The 13,014-nt window shown below is 52.7% G+C and overlaps 1 protein-coding gene across 1 annotated transcript in view; it reads left to right on the forward strand.

The window, feature by feature from the left end:
- The window catches only part of dnc (phosphodiesterase dunce), a 302,091-nt gene that overhangs the window by 16,718 nt on the left and 272,359 nt on the right, over positions 1 to 13,014 (forward strand). Inside the window, exon 2 of the mRNA XM_025308093.1 lies at positions 4,672 to 5,116. Coding sequence (XP_025163878.1) covers positions 4,944 to 5,116 — 173 coding nt within the window. The 5' untranslated portion in view covers positions 4,672 to 4,943. The remainder of the gene's footprint in view (positions 1 to 4,671; positions 5,117 to 13,014) is intronic.

Raw genomic sequence — 13,014 nt, forward strand, 5'->3', positions numbered from 1 at the left:
AATATTATAAATAAAAGTAATTGGTCCCTTCTCAAGTCACTAAATTAACGATTTTTATATAAAATCGCTCTTAACGCACTTGCTGCTCGCTGCGAACCGACTCGTTCGCTGCTCGCTCTTCGTCGTACATCCTCTGTTTTTTGGTACTACCGAACACTCGGGATTCCTTTAGGCGCTGCGGCCAAACGACGCCGAACGTCGCGCGAAATCCATTGATGACGCCGCTGCCCTGTTCTAACGACGCCGATCCCTCCATCGGACGCCGCGGTCTCTCCTCAGTTTCTCCCTCTCGCCCTTTCTCACTCTCACACATCCCGTGTGTGAGAAAAAATTTACAATTTTCCGACATTTTAATTTGATTATAGTTTTTTTTTTATTAACAAGTTATAAAAAACCAAGTTGAAACTCGTAATCAGCGACCCAAAAAATATCTGATAAAAATTCTACAGCAACAGTTATTACACTCAAAATACAATACAACACGGAAATGATCTGGACGCACCGGTGCGTCCGTGTCACGGAATGGGTTAAACCAACTCGGATATTTAAACTAATTCGAAGGTGATCAATCATCAGAATAATGAGTGATCAAAAATCTACCCCTTTCTCTGTCTAATGTTACCAAATTAATAATCAGCTGCCCAATTGTGGAACGTACCTGAGTTGGTTTAAGGTCTAGCGGCCCCGCAACCAAGAGCAATAAACTTCCCGAAGCCGATTTCGGCCTCGAGTGAATCGCTGCGCACACTCCTCGGCGTCGCGTACTCCTCGTCGAGACCACCAGCGACGCGACGCGACGCGACGACGACGACGACGACGACGTGGAATCGGATCCGCGTTTCTCGCGGGCGCGAGCGCTATCCGAGAACAAACCGGCGCCGCGCGATTGAAGAGGAAGCCGCTGCGGCGCGGCCGTTTGTTTGACGTCGCACTCAATCCGCCGTCCGAGTAATTCCACCTTAGCGCCGCCATTACTCCCGTCCACGCGCCTCACGCTCGACACGGTTTCTCGTCGTCCGGTCCCTTCGGTTGCCGCCGCCATTACGAGCTAGTCGCCCTCCTGCGTCAGCTCCCTTCGTCCGGCGTCGTCGTTAAACGTAAACGCCGCTCGAAAACCTTAACCCTTTATCTCCTGACGGTATACTTGAAAGCACCGCTCTATGCACAAATACTCATATGTTTTTTTTTTTTTCTGTGTCTTACCTCTTTATGAGCGACGCTTAAAAATTTAATCGTTAGATCGTTACAAAATTTATCCCTTCCTCCCTAAGAAAAGCCAAAAGCTATTTGATTACGCAACAAAAATCCGATAACGTCTTGCAAATTAATTCAGGATATAGAAATGGTTAATATTCAAGACTCTTCAGCGCTCGAGCTGAACTCTCGAGCGTCGAAGATGCGAGAAGAAGCGCGTCTCCGCGATCTTCAGCAGCTCGTCTCTCCGCGTCTCGGCCGCCGAGCGGCTCGTTGCTCATTTACATCGTTCGCGCGAGTCAACGCGAGTGGCAACAATACGCCATTATTACGCAAACAAAGCAAAGTATAGTGAGATTCGGCCGAAACACGCCTGCCGGGAAGATTTCATCACGACGTGGAAAAGCCCCGCGCCGTTGCCGCGATGTCGGACACGCGAATCCTTTTCGCCGTGCACGGCGCGATTGTTGGCGCGAATCTCCCCCCCCCCTCACCCTGGGCCTGCCAATAAATTTCCCCGGCCAACGTGCTGCCAATGTCGGGCGGGACCGCCGGTGTCCTGGGACTCGCGTTAGCGGATCGATATTAACCGATCATTTTCTAACCCCCCCCCCGCCCCCCAGCGCTCGCCCTCCGGCTGGCCAGGGGGTCGCGGGGGTGGGATTAGAGCGCGACGAGTGACGCGCGAATCGCGATCTCGCGTCGGTGGCGAGCGCGAGGCCGAGAGGAGAGCGCACTTTGATTCGCCGTGTCGCGATGAACGGCGCCCGCGGCGACACGACACGGAGGAGCGGCGCCGTGGATTCGCGAGAGGCGCGGATCCGCGAGACTTTTCATGTCGCAGCCGTCGGCTTTCGGCTCTCCTTTCACCCGTGCCGCGTCATTTGAATTTCAAACGCGCCGCGACGATCGCTGGCTTCCGGCGGCGCTCCGCTCTCCTCCTCGCCTCCCACGTCTTTCTTCTTCCTGATTGCGTTGACTTTGTCGAGTCAGACGCCGAACTTGACGTTTCCTCGCCATGGGGACATTCTCAAGCCTCTCGAGCTTTGTCCGGCGCGTGGCGACCGTGGATTATGTTTTCCAAATTTTCCCAACGGTCGCCTCGTCGCGGAGAGCCAAAGTGGAGCAGCTGCGGCATTCTCTCCCCCCCCCCCCTCCGGCCACCGATGTCGACGTTGTAAAAAGTTTCCAATTTCGAGATTGCCGCGTCATCGTGACACACAGCGGTCCCAGAATTTCACCTTGATCGGCAGAAAGGGAGAAGGGTTTTTTTCCGAGGCTTCCCGCGCGCAGTCGAGCGCGCACACAAACGACCGCGCGAATTAACAGCGGACTGGGGACAGCGGGGGCGGTTTGGCATTCAGCGTGTTCACACTCGCCAAGCGCCGTGGAATATATTAATAAATTCGTCCCTTAACTCGCGCCGCGCGTCAAACGCGCCACCCTCTCCTTTCGCCCCCTCGCCCCGTGTTCGGCGATCGTTACAAATCCCATTGGGCGTTCGCGCCCGGCCGAACGCGCACGCACGATATCGCGCTACGTGAGTCGAGCCTCAAAATGATTCTCTTTTGTCGACATAACGAGCGCGGCCGCGGCCGCTTTGTCGCGCGTTCGCGCTCTCGTCGCGGCGCGCTGCTTACCGCATCGCTTTCCGCAGGCGAACACGCGAATTTTCGAGCTTTCAGAAGCAACGCCGCTTTTCCGTCACTCACCCGGCAAGAGTTGGGTCTGTGTGTTGGCTCTCGCGCGCGTGTGTGCATGCGTTTCCGCAGCGGTTTCATTCGGCAGCTCGGCGTAATTGCGACCGAGACGAACCGGGAAAAAGTCGCGGAGGAGGTGCCGACCGGAACAGAGCTGTGGCGACCGGACTCCTCGTCGGCGGAAACGAGACGACTCGGTTCGCGCGCGCGACGGACAAATTTTCCTGTGCTCTCTCTTCCGCATTTTCTCTCTTATTTGTTTTTTTCTTCCGTCACAAATCTCGTCTCTTCGGTCTTACGTAGGTGCATTTTTTCGTGCTGCTTTTCCTTCAATCGTATATTTATATATATCTATTTTTTTTTATTCTATTTTATATATATATTTTTTTTTTACTTTATTTATCGTGCATCTTTCCTTTAACGATGTAACCGCCGATATTTACCGCCTGCCTTTCGTTCGTCTTGAATTTGCGACGTGTGATTTTCGATTTTCGTCCTCAGAGGTTTCGCTCGCTCAAACAGACGCTGGTTTGTTTCTCTCTCTCTCTCTCTCTTCATTTATTTGTCTTTCCTTCTCTCCACCCCTCTTTCTCTCTCATTCAAATACTCGCTTATACTGTAGTCTTTATTTTCCTGCGCTCTCTCTTCCGCATTTTCTCTCTTATATTTGTTTTCTTCTTCCGTCACAAATTTCATTTTTTCGGTCTTCCGTAAGCGTTTGTTTTCGTGCTGTTTTTTTCAATTGTATACACCTACACACATATATTTTTTATTTTCCTATTACATTTATCGTGTATCTCTTCTTTAACGATACGATTTGACCGTCTGCCTTTCACTCATCTTGAATCTGCGACGTGTGATTTTCGATTTTCGTCCTCGGAGGCTTCGCCTCAAACAGACGCTGGTCTTTCTCTTCCTTCCCCTCTCTCTCTCCCTCTTTCTCTTCATTTCTTTTCTTCCTTCTCTCCTCCCCTCTTTCTCTCTGATCGAAATACTCGTTTACATCGCGTTCTTTCCGGATTCCTCGCGACCAAGAGCGACGGGCGGCCGAGTGGCCGGACGGATCGACTTGTTAGCGCGAATGAAAGACGACATGTTTACGGCCCCAAGCGCGCGCGCGCGCGCGCGCGTTCGAACTTGGTACCCGCTGCATTCCTGCCGAGTAGTCCTCCAATCCGCACGCATAATTGGGTTATGTAAAGCCGTTACATCCAAGGCTGGCTCTGACGTCTTATCAGGCGGCATTTCTGCGGCGGCCTTTCGGCGCGGAGAAATGAATCCGATCGCGAATCGCGAATGAATGCCGGCGAACGATGAATTCCTCTCGGCCGTCCTCGCCCCTCCTTCCTCAGCCAACGCTTTGACAGCGATTCATTAGATAAACGTTGCACAAATCGTCCCACCGCCGCGCCGCCGCCGCCGCGCGCCGCTGCGCCGCAACCGACGGTCATCAATCCTTCGTTCGAGACCGCAGCGTGCGCGTCCACTCGCTAGATAGCCGCCGTCGTGGCGGCCTCGCTATAGCGCCGCGCGCGCGCGCGCGCGCGCGCCTTCGTTCACGTACTCTCTTCGGCCGCATCCTGCAGCGAAGTTCCCGTGGCTCCGCGCGTGCTCCCTCCTTCCCGCGTGATCCCCAAACACGAAGTCTGAGAGACGCGCGGCGACAGAGATAGGGCGAGCAGCCGGCGCCGGGGGAAGGGGGGGAGGGAGGGGGAGAGGGAGAAGGGTGCGGGGGAGGATGCGCAAGAACGGAGAAACAAGTGCGGCGCGTGTGCAGGTCGTCCAGAAGATGCCGTTCTGACGAAGGCTGACGCGTCCGCGTGAAGTGTGTGCGCGACAAGTGTGCGGGTCTGCCTGAAGAGCGCGGCGGGGGAGAGCCGTCGGGGTCGGCCGGCCCGTCGGCCGTCGACGACGAGGCCGAGGAGGCCTCGGCCGGGCTCTCGGCGGCCGGTGATGTCCGCTCGACGACGGCTGGCGATCCGCGAAGACGCCCTGCGCCACGGACTCGTGTTCTGCTGCTGACGCGTACGGGCGCGAGTGTCGTCGAGAATGAGCAGCCTGCAGGTGCCGGAGCTGCGGCTGCCGCCGGCCGACGGCAACGGCAACGGCGGCCTCGCTGCCGCCGCCGCCGCCGCCGCCGGCGGCCCGACCCGAGGCACGGTCCCTCTGCTGCTGGTGCCGCCGAGCAACGTGCCCAGGAGGCGGCATTCGTGGATCTGCGGGTGAGTACGGCTACGTGTGGCGCCGGCCGTGAGCGAGGAGAAGCGCGCTGACCGCGCGCGCGCTTGTTGATTCTTAAACACCAGGATGCCTGGAGATTCACCGCGTGATATTTTTTGACGGGAGCAAATGTTGCAGTCGCACGAACCCGAGTTTTCAGCCTCGGAGGCTTAAAGGCGAAGGTTTCACCCCGTGCGAGTTCGCTCTCGTTCTTGCTGAACGTTGAATTGTCGCTGCCAACAATACTCTACCGCCTACTTTCATTTAATATTCAACAGTAATGAAACATTTAATTGTGCACTTTTGTTTTTTGTTTGACTTTTGTTCATTTCTAAAATGAACACACAGCAGGATGAAATTTCACCCATGGCAGCGTTAACGCGATTTTCTTCGATGGTACCTTTCAAAGGTTAATATGTATATGTCTTGTGCTTCTTTTAAAGAGAGGTTTTTACAATGTTTATAAATGCCTCGGACTATTTATGCTCGAGCAAATTTTTTTCTTTCTTTTTTTTTCACAGAGAAAGGTTATTATTTTTTCTTTGAAAAACCGTGTATGATTTAAGAAACTGTTTCAAACACACATTGTTACAATTTTCACCAGATGTTTATAGTTCATGTGTACTGAAAAAAAAAATACAAAGAATTACGGGCAAAAATTCACTCGTTCCAGTAAAACAGGAGGTAACAAAAACGTTCTAGTGTTTAAAGGTTAATTAAGCGCCTGATGTTGCCGTCTCGAGAGCGCGCTTCCGCTTCCGCCGGCTGCCTGCGAGTTTTGCGCGCGGCGGCCGAGGATGAGTCTTCCTTGGTGCACGTGGTGCGCCGGAGCGTTGGATTATAAATCATCGTGGAACGTTCAGAACTCCTTGTGGCTCAACGTGGCTACCCGTTCTCGCGCGTTCGTCGACGGCTCGCACCGTTTCTTTCCGAAATGCGCATCTTTGCTCGGCGACTAAAGGCCTGCTTCGACTAAAGGCCGTTTCGGAAACTTTTCTTTCGGTTACAAAGTTGGTAGGCCTTTAAACCAACTTGGACATCTAGCGTGATCAGCCGTGATCACGCTAGATCTCTGATGATTTATTAGCTTGATAATTGATCGGCTGATCGATTACGCAACGTTACTCTCAGGCCTACCAATCTTTCAACTAGAATCAAAGTTTCCTAAACCGGCCTTATATTTTCCGCAGCATCCGTTTGTCTCTGTCGTCATCGCGACGAGGAAAATCTCGACTTTTTGCTCGACGGTTGGTCGAGGCTGCTGCGGTTATTTTGTACGAGCGATTTGCGCAAATCATTTCTATAGCCGGGTTTTATGGCGTTACCCGGACCTCCGGTCTTCTGCGCGCGTGTTCCGCTCACCTGTCAAGAGATGGAAAGTTTTACGCCGGTTAATTCCGCCGTCGCTCAGCGGCGGGCTGCTACTTTTCAGTCGAGTTTGAGGTAACGCTCTCGAGCTTTGTTATTCGTGGTAATCGGGCGACGTTACGCAGCGAATGCTCTCGCGCCGAGAAAGTTCAACATACCTCGACGAGGAGGATGCTTGAGGAAGCACATGGCGCGCGCAAACATCGCGGGGAAAGTGTCGCGCGAAGTGTCGCTCTTTCTCCGACGGGACCGGCGCGCCGGTGTTAATTTGTCAGCGGGAAGGGGCGGCGCCGAATGAGAACGTCGCGATTGAATTCGCGCGGTGAAACGGCGCGTAGTCTGAAATTAGTCCAAAGGGCGGCTCTCCGAGTGACGACGCGGCTCGTTCGAGCCCGGCGATGAAATTTCGACTATTATGTTAGCCTAATTAGTAGGCACTCGCTCTCTCTCTCTCTCTCTCTCTCTCTCTCGCTCTCTCTCTTTCTCTCTCTCTCTCTCTCTCTCTCTCGCCTTCTGGATTATTTCTAATTTCGGGTAATTGTACGGTCGTGCGCGATACCAGACCAGGCGGTCGTTTCGATTTTCCGGGGCTTCCGCGTGTTGCTCTCAGGAAGAGTCGAAATTCAACGGGACGCGCTCCTTTTAATTTTCACCTCAACTTTCTGTGCCTCGGTCTCCTTGTAGATTCTCTTTCTGCCGAGAGAGAGAGAGACAGAGAGAGAGAGAGAGAAGCGTCATTTATTGAGCGCTCTGAGACAAGTCCCCTTAAGCGCGTAGACAGAAATTACAAAATATGAGACATGAGTTAAAATTACAAAAACAAAAGGAAAAAAACGTCGTTAAATCGATTCCAAAACCTCGAAATTAAGTAGAATAATATATAAGAAAATAAAATAAAATAAAGTAAAATGAAATAAATATAAAATATTCGTATCCATCACCAGACAGGTTAATAGGATAATATAAGTGTATGTACACAATACATACAGAGAGAGAGAGAGAGAGAGAGAGAGAGAGAAAAGTATGTGACGCTGTAACATATACAATATTTAACGGAGAAAATCCCCCGTTAACCCGCTTGAGATTTCTCACGCTGCGACTTTTCCATCTTGTACTTTTACTTTCCCGTCGCCGTTATCTCCGTCTTCGTCGTCGTCGTCGTCGTCGATCGGCAAGCGGGATGCCGCTTCATAAGGCGATTAAACTCGCCGTAGAGAGAGAGACACACACGCACACACACACACACACACACACACACACGCATACATACACATATGTATACATGTATACACCGCAACGTGCTGCGGCTCTGAAAAATAAGAAGAAGCCACGACGACGACGGCGTCTCCTCTCGCACAGAGGAAAAACCGCGAGGACAGAGACGCACGATTGGAGAGAGACCGCGATAGTTTGTCGGCTAATTAATTTTCGACTAATTAATCCCGCTCTTTACATCCCAGCCGCTGCGCCGGCCGGGCCGACGGGCTCGTCCGCACGCTTCGGGACGTTGAATTACTTAGCGTCCGAGAGCGAGGGGGGGATTCCCTGAGATGTTCTACGCGCCGAGATATCCTCTCGCGAGGCTGGTGCTCGCGCTAGTACGTGGTTTATCATTTCGACGAGTGTTCCGCGCGGCGAACGAGGGCGAACGAAATGCCACAGTTCGCGAGCCAGCGAACGCCTTGTGCGCGCGCGGAGGTGCCGCGAGAGAGAGAGAGAGAGAGAGAGGGAGAGAGAGAGGGAGAGAGAGAGAGAGAGAGGCGGCGGCTCGAAAGAGGCGGAAGGCGATGTGTATGTGGGATAAATGCGCGAATGGCATGTGCAAATGCCCCCGCAAAAGGTGAGCCGCGTCATCGCGCGCGCGCGTTTGTACAAGGCGCTCTCGCGCGGCGCGATAACAATTGGCTATTAATATCCGAGTCGCGCGAGCGCCGGGCACGGCGAGCCGTTTTCGCGATTTCGCACGCAATTCGCGCGGATTTTGCGCCGCGAATAACCGCGTCGTGGGAATGAATATTCTCATAATTTCGCGATTGCTTTTCTTTCTCCTCCTCCCACCCATTCCCCTTCTCTCTCTCTCTCTCTCTCTCTCTCTCTCTCTCTCTCTCTCTCTCTCTGTCTCTCTCTCTCTCGTTCTGTCCGCAGTCATTGACGCACAACGCGCCGCAGCCGCGGACGGGGCTGTTAATTCAGCTCGTTCGTGCATAATCGCATTAACGTTGATTTAACGCGCATTAATTTTCAGTATATCACGCGCGTTGAATCCGTTCGCCGACTCGCTCGGGCGTATTGCGCGATCGGCTCTCGCGAGCGCTCGAAAAATGAGCGGCGCGATAATATTTACGGAACGAGAGGCGGAGCGCGCGCGCGCGCGCGTTCCTCGCAAAGATCGCTCTTGTAATTTCACAATTCGATTTTAACACAGGGCCTCGCCGTGTAACGGAGAGCACCGGGGCTCCCGGTGCTTTATTGATACAGCAGCTGCACCTCGCCGGGAGCTGCTGCTGCATTCTCTTCGTTTTTCTTCCCCCCTTCCCCTTCTCTCCCTCTCTCTCTCTCTCTCTCTCTCTCTCTCTCTCTCTCTCTCTTTTCCTTTCTTCGCTTCCTTTCCCTCTTCTTCGACTAAAGTCTATCCTCTCGCGCGAGGTAAGAAAAACCACTCTTACCGGAGGTGAACGCCACCAAATTGCATTTCCCGGCAGCGGCCGCGCGAGCAGAGAGAGAGAGAGAGAGAGAGAGAGGGTGGGAGAGAGAGAGAGAGCCGACCGCCGAGGATCCGGTTATTGTAGATCGCGGCCTGCCCGTTCGCCGTCCTCCCTCTTTCTCCCTCGCGTTATTGTCTGCAGCGGGAGATAATAAATGACGTATCGCCTCGTATATTTTATAACTAACGCCACCCGCGCGCCGACCGTTCCAAGTTTTCATCGAGGAGCATGGCTGGAGATAAAGATGGAAGAGCTCTCGTGCGCGAAGGAATGAGATTCTCGCGCGGGCGGATTTCTCGCCCGCGCAAGAATAAGTCGCGCTTTGCGATCGTCCGCCTCTTCTCTCTCTCCCTCTTCCTCCATGGATTTATTCGCCGGGCGAACGATTCCGAGCGACTCGAACGATGCTGCTGTCCGCACGTCCGAGCCCGAAAATTTCGCTTTAGGGCGACCCGTTGTTAATTGATACGAATTACCGACGGGGCTGGACAGTGACTGGTGACGTCATTATCGTTACTTTTTTTCAGCAGCGACTTTCAGCGACGATGTTGCCGTTAGCTCATTAGTTACGGCGACAGCGGCGCAACTAAAATTCCCGCGGCGGCGGTGATGAGTGTGATCGTTATTTTGCACGCTCGGACGGAGAAAGATCTTTGGTACTTGCAGCTGCAGTCGCACGCAGCGAAGGAATCTGCGATCGAGGCTACCAATTCCGTAGCAAGTACACCCAAAAAAAAAAAGTAATTTCAGAACAAGCGGAATCGTCTAAATTTTAGAGAATGTATATATACATATATATACACATATTCCTCTTCATATAAGAGGAGAATTAATCGATATGAAAGGAAATTCTCTTGAAATAAACAGTTAGAATAATATCTACTAAATTTTAGCTGAGTGCTTCACTTTAATCGTTTTATCGAAAGAGGAATCCTTTTCCTATAAATAGCTTCGCTTAGAATATGAAACTATGGAAAAAATCACTTTACAGATAAAATACTTTCTTTTCGGGGTATATCGCTGCGGTGTCGGTGAACATAATCTTACACGCGAGTGTCGCGGATATTACCCCCTTCCTTTGTCAGGACAACGAAGAGACGCGACTTGGGCCATGTAATTCTAGCAGCGTTAATAAACTGCTCTTCCTCGGTGCACGTGGAGGAGCGAAGCCTGGAGAGCGATTCCAGGACTCGTCGAAGGAAGTCACGGTTCGTCGCGTTATTTCGAAGCGACGACGGTGACGAGTCGTCTCCTTGCTGCTTCGCAATGTAACGGTAACGCGTCGCTTTTCCGGAGCAACTTCCGCGATCCTGACCACGAATTGGCCGGATATTGATAATCCCGCGAAACATCGCGCGAATTCAGCGAAGCATTCGCGACGGCAAGCGACGCGTGAAGTAAGAGATTCGGAGGGAAAGGATACGCGTATATCGAACCGCGCGCGCCGCTTCTCCTCCCGATCGCTCGGGAAATGCGAATGGAGGATGACTCGAGCCGCGGTGGTGGCCTCCGCGAGTCGGATTTCCTCCGAAAGTCGCCGGCGTATCGATTTCTCTGCCGAGCTGCGCGCGGGAACCCGATACCCTCGCGCTCTATTTTTCTGCCCCGTTCTATTTATCGCGCGCACGTCTCACCTTCTCGCCTCTCATCTTCCGCGAGGAAGCGACGAATTATGGCTGGCGCGTTGAAATCGCCACCTGGCCCCACCTGGCGTCTTGCCGACGCAGTTTTCATGATCGACGCTGTCGCGTTATCCTTTAAAAGGACGCGACGGCCGAAGGAAACGATGACCAGTCGCCCTGCCCTCTCTTCCTCTCCTTCTCTCTCTCTCTCTCTCTCTCTCTCTCTCTCTCTCTCTCTCTCTCTCTCTTTAAAGTGGGTCTAATGAACTTTTGCACTTTGTGTTTCAGGTGAGTACAGTGTACCACATGTTGCCTGGCTCTCTTTCTCGGCCCGACTTGCGACGCGTAAGTAAGAAAACTGACTGATATCCCATAAACCGAATCGATATTCGTCTCAGCGTGCACGATAACGCACGAACAAGCGACGTGCGCAACAAGATTTTTCGCAAGATCGTCGCGCGCAGTCAACAGCGACCGAGACGCACCGTGAAAAAACCAAGACGGTTCTCGCGATTAAGGTAGTCCGACTTTCGACCGAAAGGGGGCGCCCTTATCGCCCCCGAGTATTGATATAACTCTTACAGAAATTTATGTATTGCTGACGGTAATAAATTTATTACAGTCAGCAAGAGTAATAAAATTACTCATTATCACTGGCCAATTTATTACAACCAGTGATAAGTTTCTGCTAGGGAGTAATGATAATATTACCATATTACTGCTATTGTTATTAACGGGGAAGCACTCGTTTGGTTATACATAAGAGAGAAATACGAAAGAAAATGGGGTAAGAGAGAGAGAAAATGATGTACACGGCTTAGCAACTGAGAATAAAATGGATACCTGATATGCGGCTAAATTAGTTGCGCTAAATTCGTCCATAAATAGACGAACAAATTATGAATACAAATATCCTCCCGATCGCGCTCCCCCCCCCCCTCCTCCCCCCGATACATGCAGCTTGCGTCAGTTGCCGAGATTTCCCGGCAGAAATTTTTCGGCACGTCGACAGACCTGCGAGAATATTCTCGCCGACACGCATCATCGGCGCGATTTATGAAAAACGCGCTTTTTACCTCCGCATCGTTATCTCGGCGACGAAAGAGACGGGAGGGCTCTAAAAATTAACAACGTTCGTGGCTTGTCTCCCGAAAGGTGGAAGCCGACGTGGAAGCCTTTCGCGAAACGGCTCATCTTTTTAATTCGTCGCGCGCGTAAAAACTCGCGCTTCGCCGACGCTGGCGGCGACGCGAGAGACGCGGAAATGGGTCAGTTTTTACGAGGAAGTATCTTTCACGCCATCCCCTCGATGTTACGATTACCCTCGGACGTGTGTTACAGAGTAACGTTATGCAGTAGCCGTCGTCGTCGTCGACGAGCGCGAGCGCCGGCCCGACGACGACGGCGACGTCGTCGCCGCAGAGGCTATCGATTACATCGCGACCGACGACGGTAATTACGCGGCCGATGTAACGATTGCATAATGGCTTTGCATTGGCGCATCGGCCGCGGGACGGCTGAATGCGCTTTAATTGAAGTCTGAGCGGCTACACGCCCCGTCACATCCGGAGGAAAAGCGCGTCGGCCATTTGCGGCGACGATGTTGCGACTGTCACCCTTTCGCGCGCGCTGCTTGGCTCTTCATTCGCCCTTCGATCGGATTTCTCTGCCGATGCTTTCCTCCCCCCGCCGCCGTCGCCGAGTCAATCTCTCGACTGACCCGCCGCGCCGCGCCGACCGCGAGTCACAGAGCGGAAGCACCAGAAGTTCGCGTCGCCGATGAATGCTTCCAGACGCGCGTCCGTCGCATTCCGCGGGTCAAGTGCACCGGCGCGCGCGTGTATGTGTTGTTTTATTAAGTCGTTATTTATAGTCGCAACGTGAGACAGCTTTCCGACCTCCTCCCTCCCCGCCATCATTCTTCCTCGTCCCTCCCCTTCCGTTTGCTCTTTCGGCTCTTTGAGCATCGCGATAAGCTCGCCCCGCCTCGGAGAATCGCGTTTCTCGTCAGAAAGGAGTTCCCGAAGATCGCTCTTTCTCTTCCTTTCTTGAGCGTATTCATCGATTACCGTAGGCGAAAGGTAAGCGGTGAAGCATCTCTCCTCTCTCGCTTTCTCTCAACACCTTGGCGGTCGCTGTCTCACGCGTACGTGACTTCCCTCCGCCGACGGCTATCGCCTCGCGCGGAAATATTTCTCGACAATA

Source organism: Harpegnathos saltator, unplaced genomic scaffold (genome assembly GCF_003227715.2).
Source record: "Harpegnathos saltator strain DR-91 unplaced genomic scaffold, Hsal_v8.6 scaffold139, whole genome shotgun sequence".
NCBI lineage: Eukaryota > Metazoa > Arthropoda > Insecta > Hymenoptera > Formicidae > Harpegnathos > Harpegnathos saltator.